This window comes from Typopeltis vanoorti, chromosome 17 (assembly GCF_054136105.1).
Source record: "Typopeltis vanoorti isolate ZY-2024b chromosome 17, IOZ_Tvanoo_1.0, whole genome shotgun sequence".
Lineage (NCBI taxonomy): Eukaryota > Metazoa > Arthropoda > Arachnida > Uropygi > Thelyphonidae > Typopeltis > Typopeltis vanoorti.
The window spans coordinates 51,657,675-51,673,216 of NC_143565.1; the positions used below are offsets into that span (position 1 = coordinate 51,657,675).

The window sequence follows — 15,542 nt, forward strand, 5'->3', positions numbered from 1 at the left end:
CTCAAAAAAGGCCTGTATTTTTTCATCGTGAACTACTCTGATATTTTCATTAGTGGTTTTAATAAATTAGCAAGAAATTTAAATAAAGTAGACATTGTGATGTTTTTGTAAGATAAGATTTGGCATATGGAGTAACTTTCTTTATGTATTTTGATTTGCTCAAAGGTGGTAGGTGGGCATTTTATTTGTGACAAGAGTTTTTTTAATTATGAATATATCAATTTTGTCTTTTAGGCCAAGAAACAAATCAACCAAACTCCAAAAGCCCCAACTACAGAAATAGCAGCACATGCAATAGAATACGACCACATTTCATAAGCTGGCAAAGTAACCATTCTTAGCTTTCAGAAAAATGAAATAAAGTTAAGAATAACAGAAGCCATTGAAATAAAGACATATTGCAACAATGTCCACTGCCCCTACATTATATGCAATTTTTTTGGCAACTCCCCAAGAACAAAAAGATTTCAACCAATCAAATATCTTAACAGCAACGACATAGCCTACATAATACACACTATGAATTTTTTTTCTGATGATGATTTCACATTCTAGTTTTTGATCTTTTATTATTTTTCCTTTTAAAAATTTTCAAGTTCTATTGTGTATTTTCTAATCATATCACGTCATTCATTACTAGATTTATTCTAATCTTTTAATACTATCTTATTATTTTTACACTTTTAACTGCTTTATTCATATCTGTTTTAAGTTTTAAAACTCAATGGAGCTCCATCTTACTATTTTACCTATCACTAATAACATACTGTTCATCACCATCTGCAATCTCTACTCCATATTTCAAAGATCATTATTGCCAAAAGCACAACAATGGTAGGCAATATATATGATCACTTCATTACATTTTATTTTATTTTTAATGTAAAAATAGAGTTGCAGTCAGAGGACACGTTTTTTTGACACATTTATTTTTTACATAATCTGGAAACACTATTCTCAAGACAAAACATAGAAATTTTATAAGCTACTTTAAACTATCATTTAGCAGGACAGTGGTCTAATACACTGCAAACATAGATCCACACTTCACCTTCCACCTAAAGACAATCACAAACATCCACGTCAATGGCAGGATTCAAACATGCATGCTATTGGTTGGTGTGCAAGAATGCTAACTACTAGACCAACCAGGTAACATTCTCACAGTCTGTTTTATTTTCCTTATAAATTGAAATGAGTGATTTACTACATTCATCTTAGATTTAAACTTGTGATCAATCTGTTTGAATTATGCAATATAGCCACTGGCAAATTCTGACTCTTTCTGTCAAAAATTTTGTTATTTACTCCTGATTGCATTTCTCCTGGGTATTTTCTTATGTTCTTCTATGATTTTTCTCATCTAATATGTTTCCAAAGTAATTACTTCTGATATTCAAAATGTCCTTATTTTCAGGTTTTATATCACCTTTATAATCTCTGTGTCCTTTTTGTCATTCTCTTTCCTCTGAGTTTTCCTAGTAATCTGAAAAACATTTTACTTGTTCATGATATTTATTATCATCCGGCATTTCCATGACATCCAAAGATTTATTGTGAGAGGCCTGCACTAACCATTATTCATAAAATTCTGATTCCACCTCTTCTTAAACCCATTTACTGACATGTACCCAATGCTGTCATTGGTAACTAGTTTTATATCCTTGCTAACCATGCTTTTACTTAGTTTAGGGATGACTTCCTTGCTATTTTCTCTCATGTATTAAAAAATTTATTCTGCATTTTAGGAAACTCCCTTATTAACTTGTGTTTGCCATTTCCTCTTCTCTGCCTATTGGCTAAATTTTGTAACTCATAAACCAGTTTCTTCTTATACAGAGCATTCTGCAGACCTTTCATCATCTTATTTATCTGCTGCTAGTTTTTCTCACCACTTCCTCATCCCTGAGAAATCAGAGGACTAAATCTATGCATAAAGAGGACTAATAACTTCCTTATCTCTACTTGTCAGTATTTTCAGCATCTAAGCAATTCTTTGATCTCTGTCAGCTACCTATCCATCATCATCACCTCTGAATTGCTAACTTAATAAATTTTTTTGTAGTGCAGTCTCATCAGTGTAAGACAATGGTAATATTTTCAGTCCAAAGTACAAAACCTTTTTGCTATGTAAAACTGGCAACCATTTTCTTTGCCCATACCATCAATGTTTTTAAAATATCCTGCACAATCCCCACATTACTTTTGTTAACTATTGCCTTTCCTAGTTTAGCATCTTCAGCAATTGTCTTGGCACCCCTCCTCCCAGGCATCCCAAATCATTCCTTGCAACATGTGCAAATTAAGCAGCAGTAGTAGTTCAATTATAGTCAGGACACACAATTACTCATCTGTCACCTTGATTATTCTACATACATACTAGTACTATTACTACTGTCTATCAGCCATCTCTTGTCCATATTTCCAGATTTGTATCACTGCCCATTTTATATAAGAATATCATCACAAAAGACTTCTATCCTATAATACCATAGTATTAATACCATGTTTGCCAAGAGTTAATCCGGAAATATTACTCCAGAAACCATTTACATTTTGAACTTTTTTAAGCCACTTCAGCTCTCTTTAAGACAGTAGGGCCTTGCATCCTACTGTCTTAAAGACATTCATATAGATTAGAGAGCAAGATGTCATCATCTTGGCCAAAGCTGATGATATATACTTTTCTACAGTATTCTTGTCAAATGCCTTTGCAAAATCCAACAGTATCATGGTGTAGCCATTTTCTCACCTTCACTAATGTACAACCTACCTTTCACTAAACTGGACCCCCCCCTCTCCCAATATAGTATCATATTCTCACCCAGGCAAACTGGCCATTAGAACACATGCAATTAACAGACATAATAACAAACCTCTATTCTATTTACACATCAGTCACTGCATTATCTTTATCCAGATGATACATGCTTGATCATCCAGTACTTCAACTATTTCTTTTGCTTATTGCTTCCTTGTCTGTATTCATTACAGTTATTCTTTCATAATCAAACTTTCTTTTTACGACTGCATAATAAAGAACCATTTTGGATTTCATTTGGCCTGCTTGGCTAATTTCCTATCAATTGCATTTAGCCCTTCTTACTATACTTGTCACTCTTCTTGCCTGTGCTCGTTAGCTTGCCAATTGCATAAGGAAGAAGAAATGCAAATTTGTATTTCTTCTTCCTTATATGCATTCCACAACTTTTTAAGCTTCTGTATATGCTGGTGCTAATAATCCATTTTTCTTGTACCTGATTTATCTGCTGTAAGGATAATGGATACTTCTGTCAAAATATTCTTTCATTCTCTATGCACTGTTAATTTCATTTCCTTATTGTTCCTTATGCTCTGCTACTGTCCCGGTCTTCTTCCCAAGTTTGTCGTAATCACCTTCTCTCTAGTTTTGCATGTACCTATTAATTGAAATTTCAAAAACCCACATTTCAATGATTACCTTCCTAACCATGCAGACCCCTTTACCCTATCTTCTATCTCTTCTTTCAAACTTGAGGCTCTGTAATTGAAGTCACACTTAATAATTACTTGTCCTCTGCTTGGACTAATTTGCTGATGTATTATATCTCCATCTTCCTTAGCATCCCAAACATATAAAAGCAACCAGATATATTTTGTTCATCTGTCTCACCCTGGATGCATTCTCAAATGAGTGAAATGACTAATATAAAATATTTCACTTATATTAAAAGAGTTACTTAAAAGGACATACCAAGTTGTATGTCTATTTTAGAAGGTAGAGATGACAAGATATTTGGAGCTAAATGAATATATGTATTTAATAGTTGAAAATGAAAACAAATAAATTGGTAAACAAGGAAGAAAATGAATCAAATGGTCTATAAATTTTGAAAGATGAAGAGTTAAAAATCTCAGAACTAAAATTTTTGAAAACTAAAAATTAACGAGACAAAAAAAAGAAGGAACAAATACTAATAAAGTATACATAGGATCAGCAACATGCTGATGTGCTGGCTGTTTTAAGGAGAATCATCATTAGATGGTAAACAGTGCAAGGCTGATTATATACTTTGGTTTTGTTTTCTTGATCAGTGGTGGTAACTTTTTCAGTTTCAGAGGCTTGTTTAGATTGCATTGCTTGGAATGATATTTCAGTAAGGGGAGAGGGTATTGATATTACTGGCATAATTTTGTGTGTTTCCTTTTATTGGTAGAATGTAAATATTCTGTTTGCAGTATCTGTAATGTTCCAAAAAATTAGACTTAAAAAAAAAAAAAGTCTCCATTATATCAGGTATTGCATCCTAATTAGCAGTTAAACTTGTAAATTACATTGTGCCATAGTGAAACGTCGGTCTTATATATTGTGGTTTTATATTTTATTAAATTTTGTAGTCTGTTGCTTGTAATAAAGACAGTTCTTCTCCCAACAAGATTTGCTATTTTTTTATTATTGTTTTAAATCAGGAGCAACATGAAACCTAGTTTCTGAACATTTTTATGTTATTTTTCTTCAGGAAACTGTTGCATTTTCAGTACATTTCCACTAGTTTTTATAATTTTTTATATATATAACTTTATTTGCTTTCCTATGTTTTTATTTTCATCAAAAGTTTTTTTTCCATATGTTAACTTATATTTTAATTTGTTCTGTTATATTGTTTATATAGGATGTTACAGATGAATTAAAGAACTATGCCAATACTATTGATGCCTTACACCAACAAGCATCAAGTCTTGGTGAAATGGTAAAGCTTCTTTATTGACTTTTTTGAAAATAAAAGTGTTATGTGAATACAATATAAATTGTTTATTGAACTGTGGTTGTATTCTGATTTTAAATATGCTGGAAATATTTAAAAGGATATAGCAGTGTTTCTCAACGTTTTTTGGATCATGCTCCACCTCAATGTCTCAAAGATTTTGATGCGCGCCCTCTAGCATAACAGTCAGCCAAGTTCTGAAAAGTATAATATAAATATAAATATGTGCATGTACATTTTCTAATTGCTCCCAAAATATTCAAATTTCCCCCCTGTGGAGCGTACTCCACACGTTGAGAAACACTGGGATATGGTAATTGAAGATAATAATTTTTCTTAATTGCATTTATTGTGTTGGAGTATGACAGCTGTGTTGTGGATGTTTTTGAGAAAATGTTGTTTCTAGCCATTCCAACATATTGAGTATATCAACATTTAAACTAGCTTGCAATATACTGTGGTGATATTTTTGTTTAAATCTGTTTGTGTAACTTGAGTCTCAGCTCAGGAATGATAGCACAGGAATAGAAGAAATGTATGATAGTTCCATTGTTACAAGGCTGGTTCAAAAACTGATGTGTCTAACTTAACCTATTAGTATTTCTGATGTGGTAGCGAAGATTTTAGAGAAGTTGGTAAGAACTTACATACTGAAATGGGTAGACAAACAAACTCTACTGTGCAAGGAGCAGCATGGGTTTACTAAAGGAAAGTCATGTTTTAGCAATTTGTTCATATTTTATAACAATGTTACAGCTGAGTTGGATAAAGGGAATGGATACACTCTATGATAATCTTTGACTTTGCCTTAGCAAAATCCAACATCCTATTTGATAGGATACCACATGAAAGGCTGTTGCATAAATTGGAGAATATGGAATTGGAATATGAACTCTTGACTTGGATCGGGGGGATGGTTGATAGACAGATATCAAAAAGTGGTATAGAGTGTGTGTGTGAATCTGCCAGATTTAAGGTGACCAGTGGTGTACTCCAGGTTTCAGTCCTTGGGCCATTATTGCTCAATCTGTACATTAATGACATCAGGCAGGGTCTAACATCAGATGTGCAATTGTTTGCCGATGATGTAAAGATAGGCAGGGCAATCATGGATGCTGCTGATATTTGGGCAAACGAAAATGCTATCAGTTTAATGTTAGTAAGTGTAAAGTTATGTACTTTGGCACAGTGGCATATTATGTTATGGTTATGCAGGGTTATGCTACTAGTAACTGAGGAGGCAAGGGATCTTGGCATTTTGGAGGATAGGAATTTGAAGTTCAATGGTCACATAGCAAAAGTTTCAAATACAATTCAGAGTTTAATTGTGATGTTGAAGCGAACCTTGACTCTAAGGATAAGGAAGTAATTTTGCCTCTTTATAGGGCTTTGATAAGACAACACCTGGATCATTGTGTGCAGATTTGGTCTCCTGGATTCCAATGTATAAAGAAGCTGTGGAAAGGATGTAAAGAAGAGTTAAAAAGATTATATCCAGATTATGGGATTTAGATTATGAGGACAGATTGCGAGTATATGCCTCAAGGGCTCACTTTAGTGAGTATGGGCATGGCAAGCCCAAGGTACCTGATGCTGGACCATGCCTTACTTCATGTAATATACATCTCTTATGTTATCTGTAGACTGGATACTCCACTTCTTTCTTTGATTCTTTCTTCTCTTCTCCAATGCTATTAGAGTAATTGAGGGCTAGGGGGTGAATATTTCCTATTTTGCTATGTCATTTCGTCTTATTCTACCACAGAAAGGGAAAAGCCAGCATCAATAGATGCCAGTCCCAAGCCCGGATAAATGACGAGGGTTGATGTCAGGAAAGGCATCTGGTCGTAGAACATCACTGCCAGTTCTAGCTATGATCAAATGAGTTGAAAAAAAGTGATACAAGGGCTAGGGCGTACCCCCTTAGGTGATGCACAGCTACATCGCCCTATAGCTGTGAGAAGTGGATGAGGGCTACCACATCAAGGACAAATGCAGTTAAAGAGGCGAGCCTAGCGGGTGGCAAGAATGTTGCAAGTGGAACGTTGAATGTTTGGAAGCATGAATAGAAGGGGGGAAGAAAGATGGCAGACATGATGAGGAAGAGGAAGTTGGACATTTTACGTGTGCAGGAGACAAGGTGGAAAGGGGAAAATGCAAAGGAACTGCTGGAAGAGGTATAAATTGTTCTACCCTGGAGTGAATAAAGTGGAAAGAAATGGTGTCGGAATTGTGGTGTGTGGCAGAATAAAGGGTGGAAGTGGGTAGGAGCGACAGAATCATGCAAATGAAACTGGGTCTTGGAGAAGAGCAAGTGGTCGTCTTATGTGTATATGCCTTGCAAGTTGACTGTACAGCAGAGGAGAAAGATGAGTTCTGGAATGTGCTAGATGAAGAAATGAGGGAACCGGAAGAAAATGAGATGGTGATTGTCGGTGGAGACTTGAACAGACACGTAGGAAGACAGAATAGGGGACTGTGAAAGAATGCATGGTGGCCATGAAGTGGGGATGATGAACCAGGAAGTAGAGAGGATTGTTGACTTCGCAATAGCATTTGAGCTGGCAATTGTGAACTCATTTTTCTGCAAGATGGAAGAATGTTTGATAACATTTAGAAGTGGTAACAATAGCTCACAGATTGACTACATTTTGACTAGAAGAAAACATCTTAAGGAAGTAACAAATTGTAAGGTAATCCCAACAGATCAAGTGGTGCAGCAACACTGGCTGCTGTGTGCTGACTTTAAAAATAAGGTTGAAGATAAGAACCTTTGGAAGCCATGGGATGAAGACAATTAAGTGGTTTCACTTAAAAGAAGAGAGTGTGAGGAACTGTTTTAGGGAGAGGGTGTTAGACAGGATTTTGGATTGACCAGAAAGTGTACAAGATTAGTGGAGACATAATTCAAAAGCAATTCTGAGCTGTGCAATCGGGGTGCTTTGTGAAACATCTGGAAAGATTAGAGAGCAGAAGGAGGGTTGGTGGTGGAATAATAATGTACCAGAAGCAGTGACAGCTAAGAGGAAGGCGAAGCAGAAGTGGGATGAGTCGAGAGTGGAAGAGGACAGAGAGAGAAAGTGAGATGCCAAGAGAGTTGTTGTGCAGGTGAAGGCCATGGCACATCAAAATCTTTATGATCAGTTAGAAACAAAGGAAGGGCCGAGAAAAATTTATCGATTGGCAAAATGTAGAAATAAGGCATAAAAGGAAATCTTACATGTGAAGCAGATCAATGACTCTGGAGGAAGAGTATTATGGAGGGATGTAGATATAAGAAACAGATGGAGAATATACTTTGAAGGGCTTTTTGAATGAGGAAAATACAAGGACTCGCAGAGTAGATGGGCAGCCTTATGAGGGGATGGTGCAGAACAAGTAGAGTGGAAGTGAAGGAGGCCATAAAGAGGATGAAGAATGGTAAATTGGTGGGCCCTGACAGTATCCCAGTTCAGGCATGGAATACACTGGAGGAAGAGGGAATTGCTGTGAGACCTGTTCATAAAAGTTTGCCAGTAGGAAAATATACCTGAGGAGTGAATGGAAATTACTTTTGTCCCTGTCTACAAGGGTAAAGGGAATGCACAAGACTGAAAGAATTACAGAGGAATAAAGTTGATGTCCCACACAATGAAAATCCTAGAAAGGGTTCTTGATGGAAGACAGGAAGGAGGTGGAGATTGCAAAGGAGCAATTTGACTTCATGCCTGGTCAGTCAACGACAAATGCTATCTTTGGGTTACAGCAAATGATGGAAAAGTTTCAAGGGTAACAATGGGAACTACATCTGGTGTTTATTGATCTGGAGAAAGCATACAATTTTTAGTGTTTATTGATTTGGAAAAAAAGCATACTTTTCCCTCAGACACCTCCAAACTTCTTGCCTCGGCAAGAAGTCTGGAGGTGTCCGAGGGAAAAGAAGGTACTAGAGAAATATGTCAAGTTTTGTCAGGAGATGTACAGAAATGTGAAGACGAGTTCGGACCTGCCTGGGAGAGACAGAAAGTTTCAAGTGACAGTTGGCTTGCCTCAGGGATCAGCATTAAGTCCATTCCTGTTTAATATCGTGATGGAGGCGGTGACGGAGGAGGTGAGAAAAGACATGCATTGGACAATGTTGTATGCAGATGACATCGTGCTGTGTGCAGAATCAAGAGAAGAAGTGGCAACTATACTAGAAAGATGGAGGAAAGTACTGGAAGAGAGAAAGGTATGAGACCGAGCAGAAGTAAGACAGAGTATATGTGTTGCAAAGTGGATGGCAGCCAAGAGACAGATCTGGAAGGGAATGTCATCAGGAAGGTTAGGGACTTTAGATTCTTAATTTCAGTGAAAGAGGATGCAGAGGCTGAGAAGGAAGTGGGATGCAGGATACAAGCAGGATGGCTGGAGTGCTGTGGGATAAGAGGGTGCCGATCAATCTAAAAGGCAAAGTCTACAGGACAGTAGCGAGACCAGCTATGACTTATGCTATGGAAACCATGGCCTTGAGGAAAAATAACATCAGCAGGATGGAGGTAGCGGAGATGAGAATGCTTAGATGGATGTGTGGTGTGACCAAAAAGGATTGTCCGAGAAATGGCTATGTAAGGGGAATGGTGAAAGTTACGAACTTAGGAGCGAAGATACGGGAGGCAAGGTTGAGATGGTTTGATCATATGATGAGGAGGAAGGATGAGTATGTGGGAAGAAAGGTCATGCTGATGGATGTGCAGGGGGTGAGGAAGCACGGGCAGCTAAAGAAGTGATGGAGGGAGCTGGTGTATTTGAGGATGAAGAACTCGGATGTGATTACAGTCCAAGACAGGAGGATGTGGAGGAGACTCACTAAAAACAGTGACCCTACTTAAGGGGACAAGCTGCAGAAGAAGATTGCGAGTATGTGGATTACAGTCTAGTTAACAGGAGAAAGAGAAGGTGATATGATAGAGGGTTATAAACTGTTAAATGGTGTTATAGGATATCGTCTGATGAAATTTTTCCTTATATGGTGGAAGGTGGGGAGAGAACATGGGGACATCCATGGAAGTTAAGTTTATTCATAGTCAAGATAAGAGCTAGATTTTTTCTCATAGAGCAGTGAGTGAGTGGAATAGTTTGCCTTTAGGGGTAGTGAGTACATCTAGTATGAATGAATTTATGGGAAAATATGACAGCTGGTTTGGGTGATTTATTGTCTTCCTCAATGAGTCCTTTATTCCCTGGATAGTGGTCTAATTCTGATTAATTAAATTACGTGGCATCATAACAAGCTTTAAAAGAACCAGATCTTAGAAAATGTAAAGATAATTGTAAAAAAGCTGTGTGAAAAGTAGCTACCCAAAAGTTGCTGGAATACTTTGGGAACAATATAGATGACTCTTAATTTCAGGCCATGAAATCTTCTGTCAGCTATTGAAAAAAAACAACAACAACTTAGAAATGGAGGAATGGATACTGTAGAATCCTCTAACAGGATACTGTAAAAGGAATTTCAGATTCCTCTTACAGTACTCTTCTATAGTATAGGTGAAAGAAATCTATAAAGGTGACAAAAAAACTGAAGATAAGGTTTTTTTTTTTTTTTTTAAGAAAAGCCTTTATAAACTCAAGGAGTTATACAATCCTGTCCAGAGTGCTTTTACAAATGTCTATGCCCAAGGTGCAATTTGAACCCTGAAATGGTTAGAGAGAGAGATTTTATTTATTTCAAAAAGAAAAAGAAAATCTAACAACTTTTTTTTATTCCCTTTTGGGAGTAGGTGAGGCTTTTCTAACCATATTCTCAAAACAATCAGTCAGTTTCATGTTTCCATAAACCATCATGGAACTTTGATTGCACAGCAGCTAAGGAAGCACAGAGGTAAGCTTGGGGTATTTTCTGTAGATACCCCACAACAATAAATCTTATTGCTTGCAGCCCTGTGTGAACCTGGGCAAGATATATCTATCATCGCAGACAAAAGGAATCCTGGATCTAATACACATTCCCTAACAAGGGCAACTAACAGTTCAGAAGTCTGGGACAAATCTGGAAAATGAAGGCTAGATGCACCACCTACTTTCTCTCCATCCTTGAACATAATGGATGCATAGTTGCTGACCCAAAAGCAATTGTTGATACTTTGGGAGATTTTTGGTAAAACACCAGCAGTATCTTCTTATATCTCCCCAAGTTCTTTGCCCAAAAATGCAAAGCAGAAAAGCAAATTATCTTTTCTCTTCAAGCAGTACTGAAGAATACAGCAGCCTGTTCACAAAAGAATAAATGAGAGTTGCTTTGCTTAAATGCTGCCCAACTGCTTTTGGACCAGATAACATCTATTATGAGATTGGCCAATTGCTCTCACCAGATTACACAGAATCTTGTACAAGATTCTGGGTAAAATGGTTAACTCTCATGTTTTATGCTTTTTTGAGAGAACCTTTTTTTCCAAAAAGCAGTCTGGCTTCCATGAATATTATTCAACAACTGATCAGCTAGTTCTTCTGAAAGCATCTATTTCAAATGCTTTCCAAAAATGCAACTAGAATATTGAAAGATCTACATACCTTTGGTTTCAGAGGGAATCTTCCTCTCTTCATCCATCTGAAAGCCCATTTGACATCATCAGATGCCATATGGTCACTCCACTCCTATGTGATGTACTACACTAGTCCTAGCCATTCGGTTCTATTGTATGCTTTTCTGGAAGCTTCAACTCTCTGAAGACCAGTCACTCCATCTCATCGAGGGTCTACTCGTTCCTCTTTCACCAGGGACTTTGCCTTCTATTACTGTTTTGAGGTCCTGTTTCCATTCTTTCATTGTGTTCAAAGTATTGTAATTGAAATTATTCAAAAATATAAAAGTATTGTTTAAAGTAATAAAATTCTACCAATCATTTCTGGCACCAATCTGTTTGTCTCTTTTTCAGTATATGAGATCCTCAACACTCTCCTGTAGCACCACATCTCAAAAGCAACTATCCTTTACCTGTCAGACTTCATCAAGAACTTTTTATCAAACTAAATCTTTCAAGTCTGAATGGAATCTCATGAAGTTCAGTTTTAACAATCATTCTTTTTTTTGCAATTAAGGTTAACTTGATAACCGAACAGTTTCTCCCATTGTGAGTAATGCCCTTTATGTGGTTGACTTTACCATCTTTTGTCATTCATGTAATATGAGGATCATAGAAAGACAGCTGTAACAAGCCGTTGACCATCTTGGTGCATGCAAATAGGTTTAGATTTTCACAGCAAAAACAGACTCTATGCATTTTTGCCCCATACATGGTCTTCATCCTGACCCCGAATTCAGCCTAGAACAAACTTTAATCTGACTTCCACTAGATTCAAATTCTTGGGACTCATGTTTGATAAACTGTTTACATACAGCAATTATGAGGTAAGTGCCATATAGCAGTATTCATGTTTTACACCCTGTCTTCCACCTATTTAATTGCTGATAGACATTTTTTGCTTTGATTGTCTCATGCACTAATTAGATCAAAAATCGATTATTGGACCAAAGTCTATGTCTCTGACACAGACATAGTAACTTATGATGGTTGTACCTTATTCATCATTAATCCATAAGAATTTCATCTGGAGCATTTTGGACTTCACTAATCCCTAGCTACATTGCAGCAAATGAACCATCCTGATCACTTCGATGTCAACAGCTGTTTCTACTATATGCTATGAGAACTCCCTGCCAGACCAATATAATTTTTTTTTTGTGCCCAAGATGGGGGGAATCTGTACAACACTTAACAGACTATCATGTGTAAACAAAAGATCTCTTAGAAATTCTAGCTAGATATTGGCATAACAATCTAGCAGACACACCACTAAATACACTATCTCAGAGACATATATATATATACACACATCACCATGCAGCTTTTCTTTCTGCACACTACCCAAACATTCCACCCATCATATTGACTTATATGTATCTCTGGTTTGGTGATGAACATTTTGGTAAAGTCAATATGAGCTTACATACAGAAATGGACTTTGTCAGAGAATCTATATTTTGCAAATAAATGACATGCATTTACTAAGGGAAGGTCATGTTTGAATAACTTGGTCACATATTACAATAATGTTATGGTTAAGTTAGAAGTAATTGGATACACCATGCTACATTTGGACTTTGCTGACATTTTGACAGGATGGAAGGCTGTTTCATAAGTTGGGAGATATATGATTAGATTATTAAATTATTAGCTTGGATAAGCAGGATGGATGAATTACAAAAATATCAGAAAGTGGTGTTTGGGAAAGGCATGAGTCTGCAAGATTTAGAGGAACCAGCGGTGTACCTTAGGCATCCCTCATTGGTCTGTTATTATTCAATCTTTAATTTAATGACATTAAGAAGGATTTAACAGGAGACATACATTTGTTGTTTGCTGATAATTAGGCCGGCACAGTAATCAGGAATGTGATTAGATCAAAAATTGATTATGGGACCAAAGTCTCATAATCAAAGTTTCAATGATTCGAATATGCTGATTGTGAGCACTTGAAAATGGCTGTTAGTTTGGTGGTAGTAAATGTAAATTTGTGCACTTTGGGGTGATGAGATATCCAGTAGTGTTTTTTTGAAAATTACAAATGCAACTAAGAGGATAATTGACATGTAAGCACAACGAAGGCATTTTTGCTTCTTCACAAAGCCTTGCTACCTTATTTGGACAATTGTGCATGCATATTTGGTCTTCTGGTTTCTTAGATGATGTGGGTAAATAGAAAAGGGCCAAAGGATAATGCTAGAGATGATAATGGGACTCTGGAGTGTAGATTATGAGGTCATATTGAGAATTTATGGACTAGCGACCACACTAATTGTCATATTTTCAATTCATTCACATACTACTTCCAAAGACCATTCTATTAGGCATTGTTCTATAAGAAAAATCTAAAAAAAAATCTTGCTCTCATGCCTTCTTGATGACTGCATTCATTCTCAGCTTCCACAAATGCCCTTTCATCTCCTCCCCTTCATCTTCCTTCCAAAGTTTCAAGGTCTATCATCTCGCACTTCTTTCTCTCTCTCTCGTTTGCTAGCATATCATCATCATCATCCATTTTCTGTCCACTGATGGAGGAAGGCCTCTCCCAAAGTCCTCCATTCATTCCTATAGGGAGAGGCCTTCCTCATCTGAAAAGGTCAACAGCATCTCAAAATTGTATGTCTATTCGACCATCTGATAATTTCACCATACTTGTAGTTTATGACTGTGGCTACTTCTCTGTTGAGCACATTATTTGCACAATGTATGATCTCACTCCAGAAACAACTCCCAAAATATTTCAATTTGATGAGAACCCACTTATGAAAACATTATGGCAATTTTATCACTGAAGGACAAACCACCAGACCCGTCCACAGAAAAGATGGATACTTCAATATCCACTGAAAGTAACTTGAACTTACTCAGTGATCCTGACACCCTGATGATATATTGGGTTTTTTTCCAAAGGAAGAGATGGACAATTGTCATCCATATTTCCCAAAATTGAATGAGAATTATAAACTCTTCACAGGCAAGTCCTCAACCTCCTGGAAACCAGACAAGTCTATGAAGCTTAAACAATAGAAAAATTTTTATGATGGAATTGTTGTGTGTTTCACCAGAATATTGATGATATCAACTTCCTGCTGCAGAAACACATTGTTTTTGTCTGCAGGAAATATTCAAAACTCAATGAAGCAGCCTACTTTCAGGATTATCACTGTTGTATGCAATGACAGATCTGGAGATGGTCTCTGCTGCTCTGCTCTGAGCAGTATGTCTTGTGGGCAGACATACTCCTTTCCATTACATCCAGCTTAACGCTGCTCTGGAAACGGTAGCAATTTGACTATATGATGTGGCGTTTTTATCATGGTATGCTCAGTATATTTACCAATGGGTTATGAACTAAATGAAATGGAACTTGATAATCTCATATTGCAACTGTCTCACCCCATACTCCTAATGGATGATTTTACGGATGCAACCCTCTGCAGGGTAGTGCCAAGATGAATAGACAAGGTTGTATCACTGAGCAAATACTCAACAACCATGACCTCTCCTTATTAATAACAGAGTAAATACCGTTTTCCATATGCCTACCTGGTCTTATTCTGCAATCAATCTTACAATCTGCTCTCCTGCCATTTTTTCACTGCTCACATGAGATATCAAAGAAAACATACAGAAGCGATTATTGGCACTGATACTAACAAAATCAAAACCATGGCATCCTATGCAAATGTCCATGTGGAAAAATGGATGAGGCTGATAGGAATACATTTTCCAATCTTGCAAAACGTAATACTGAAGCAGTTAGCCAAACACCTATCAAGTGAGCAGTGAAGTAGGTAACAGATTGTATTGCCCATGCAGTAACTTCAGCAATTCCAAAATCAACATCCCAATTTCCAGTCTAACGATAGCCTTGGTAGAACCCAGAGTTCCAACCAGCCAATGAAGATATATACTCAGTAGATACTCTACCACAACAAACTTAATAGCATTTAAACATGCTTGGGCCAGAGCACATTATGTTAGATGACAAAGTCAAAAACAATTTTAGATCCAATTTACATCGTCGATTAATGAAACGCAACTGAGCATCTGTTTGCTTGGAACATAATGGATATATTGTTGATAATCTCATATTGCAATGAAATGCAATGTGAGATTGTAACAGTTACTGATCCCAAAGTTATCACATATGCGCTTTTGGAGAAAATGCTGGCTACTTCATATCCTGATTTTTTTTTTTTTTTAATATTGAAAAGCAACAAGAGAAACAGTAGCTAAGCTTTTGTACCAA

At 36.7% G+C, this 15,542-nt stretch overlaps 1 protein-coding gene across 4 annotated transcripts in view; it reads left to right on the top strand.

The window, feature by feature from the left end:
- Window positions 1-15,542, top strand: part of LOC150097387 (spectrin beta chain-like) — a 795,721-nt gene that overhangs the window by 322,883 nt on the left and 457,296 nt on the right. For all 4 annotated transcript variants that reach the window (XM_090407783.1, XM_090407784.1, XM_090407785.1 and 1 more), the window contains exon 16: window positions 4,653-4,730. In XM_090407783.1, the coding sequence (XP_090263909.1) occupies window positions 4,653-4,730 (78 nt within the window). The remainder of the gene's footprint in view (window positions 1-4,652; window positions 4,731-15,542) is intronic.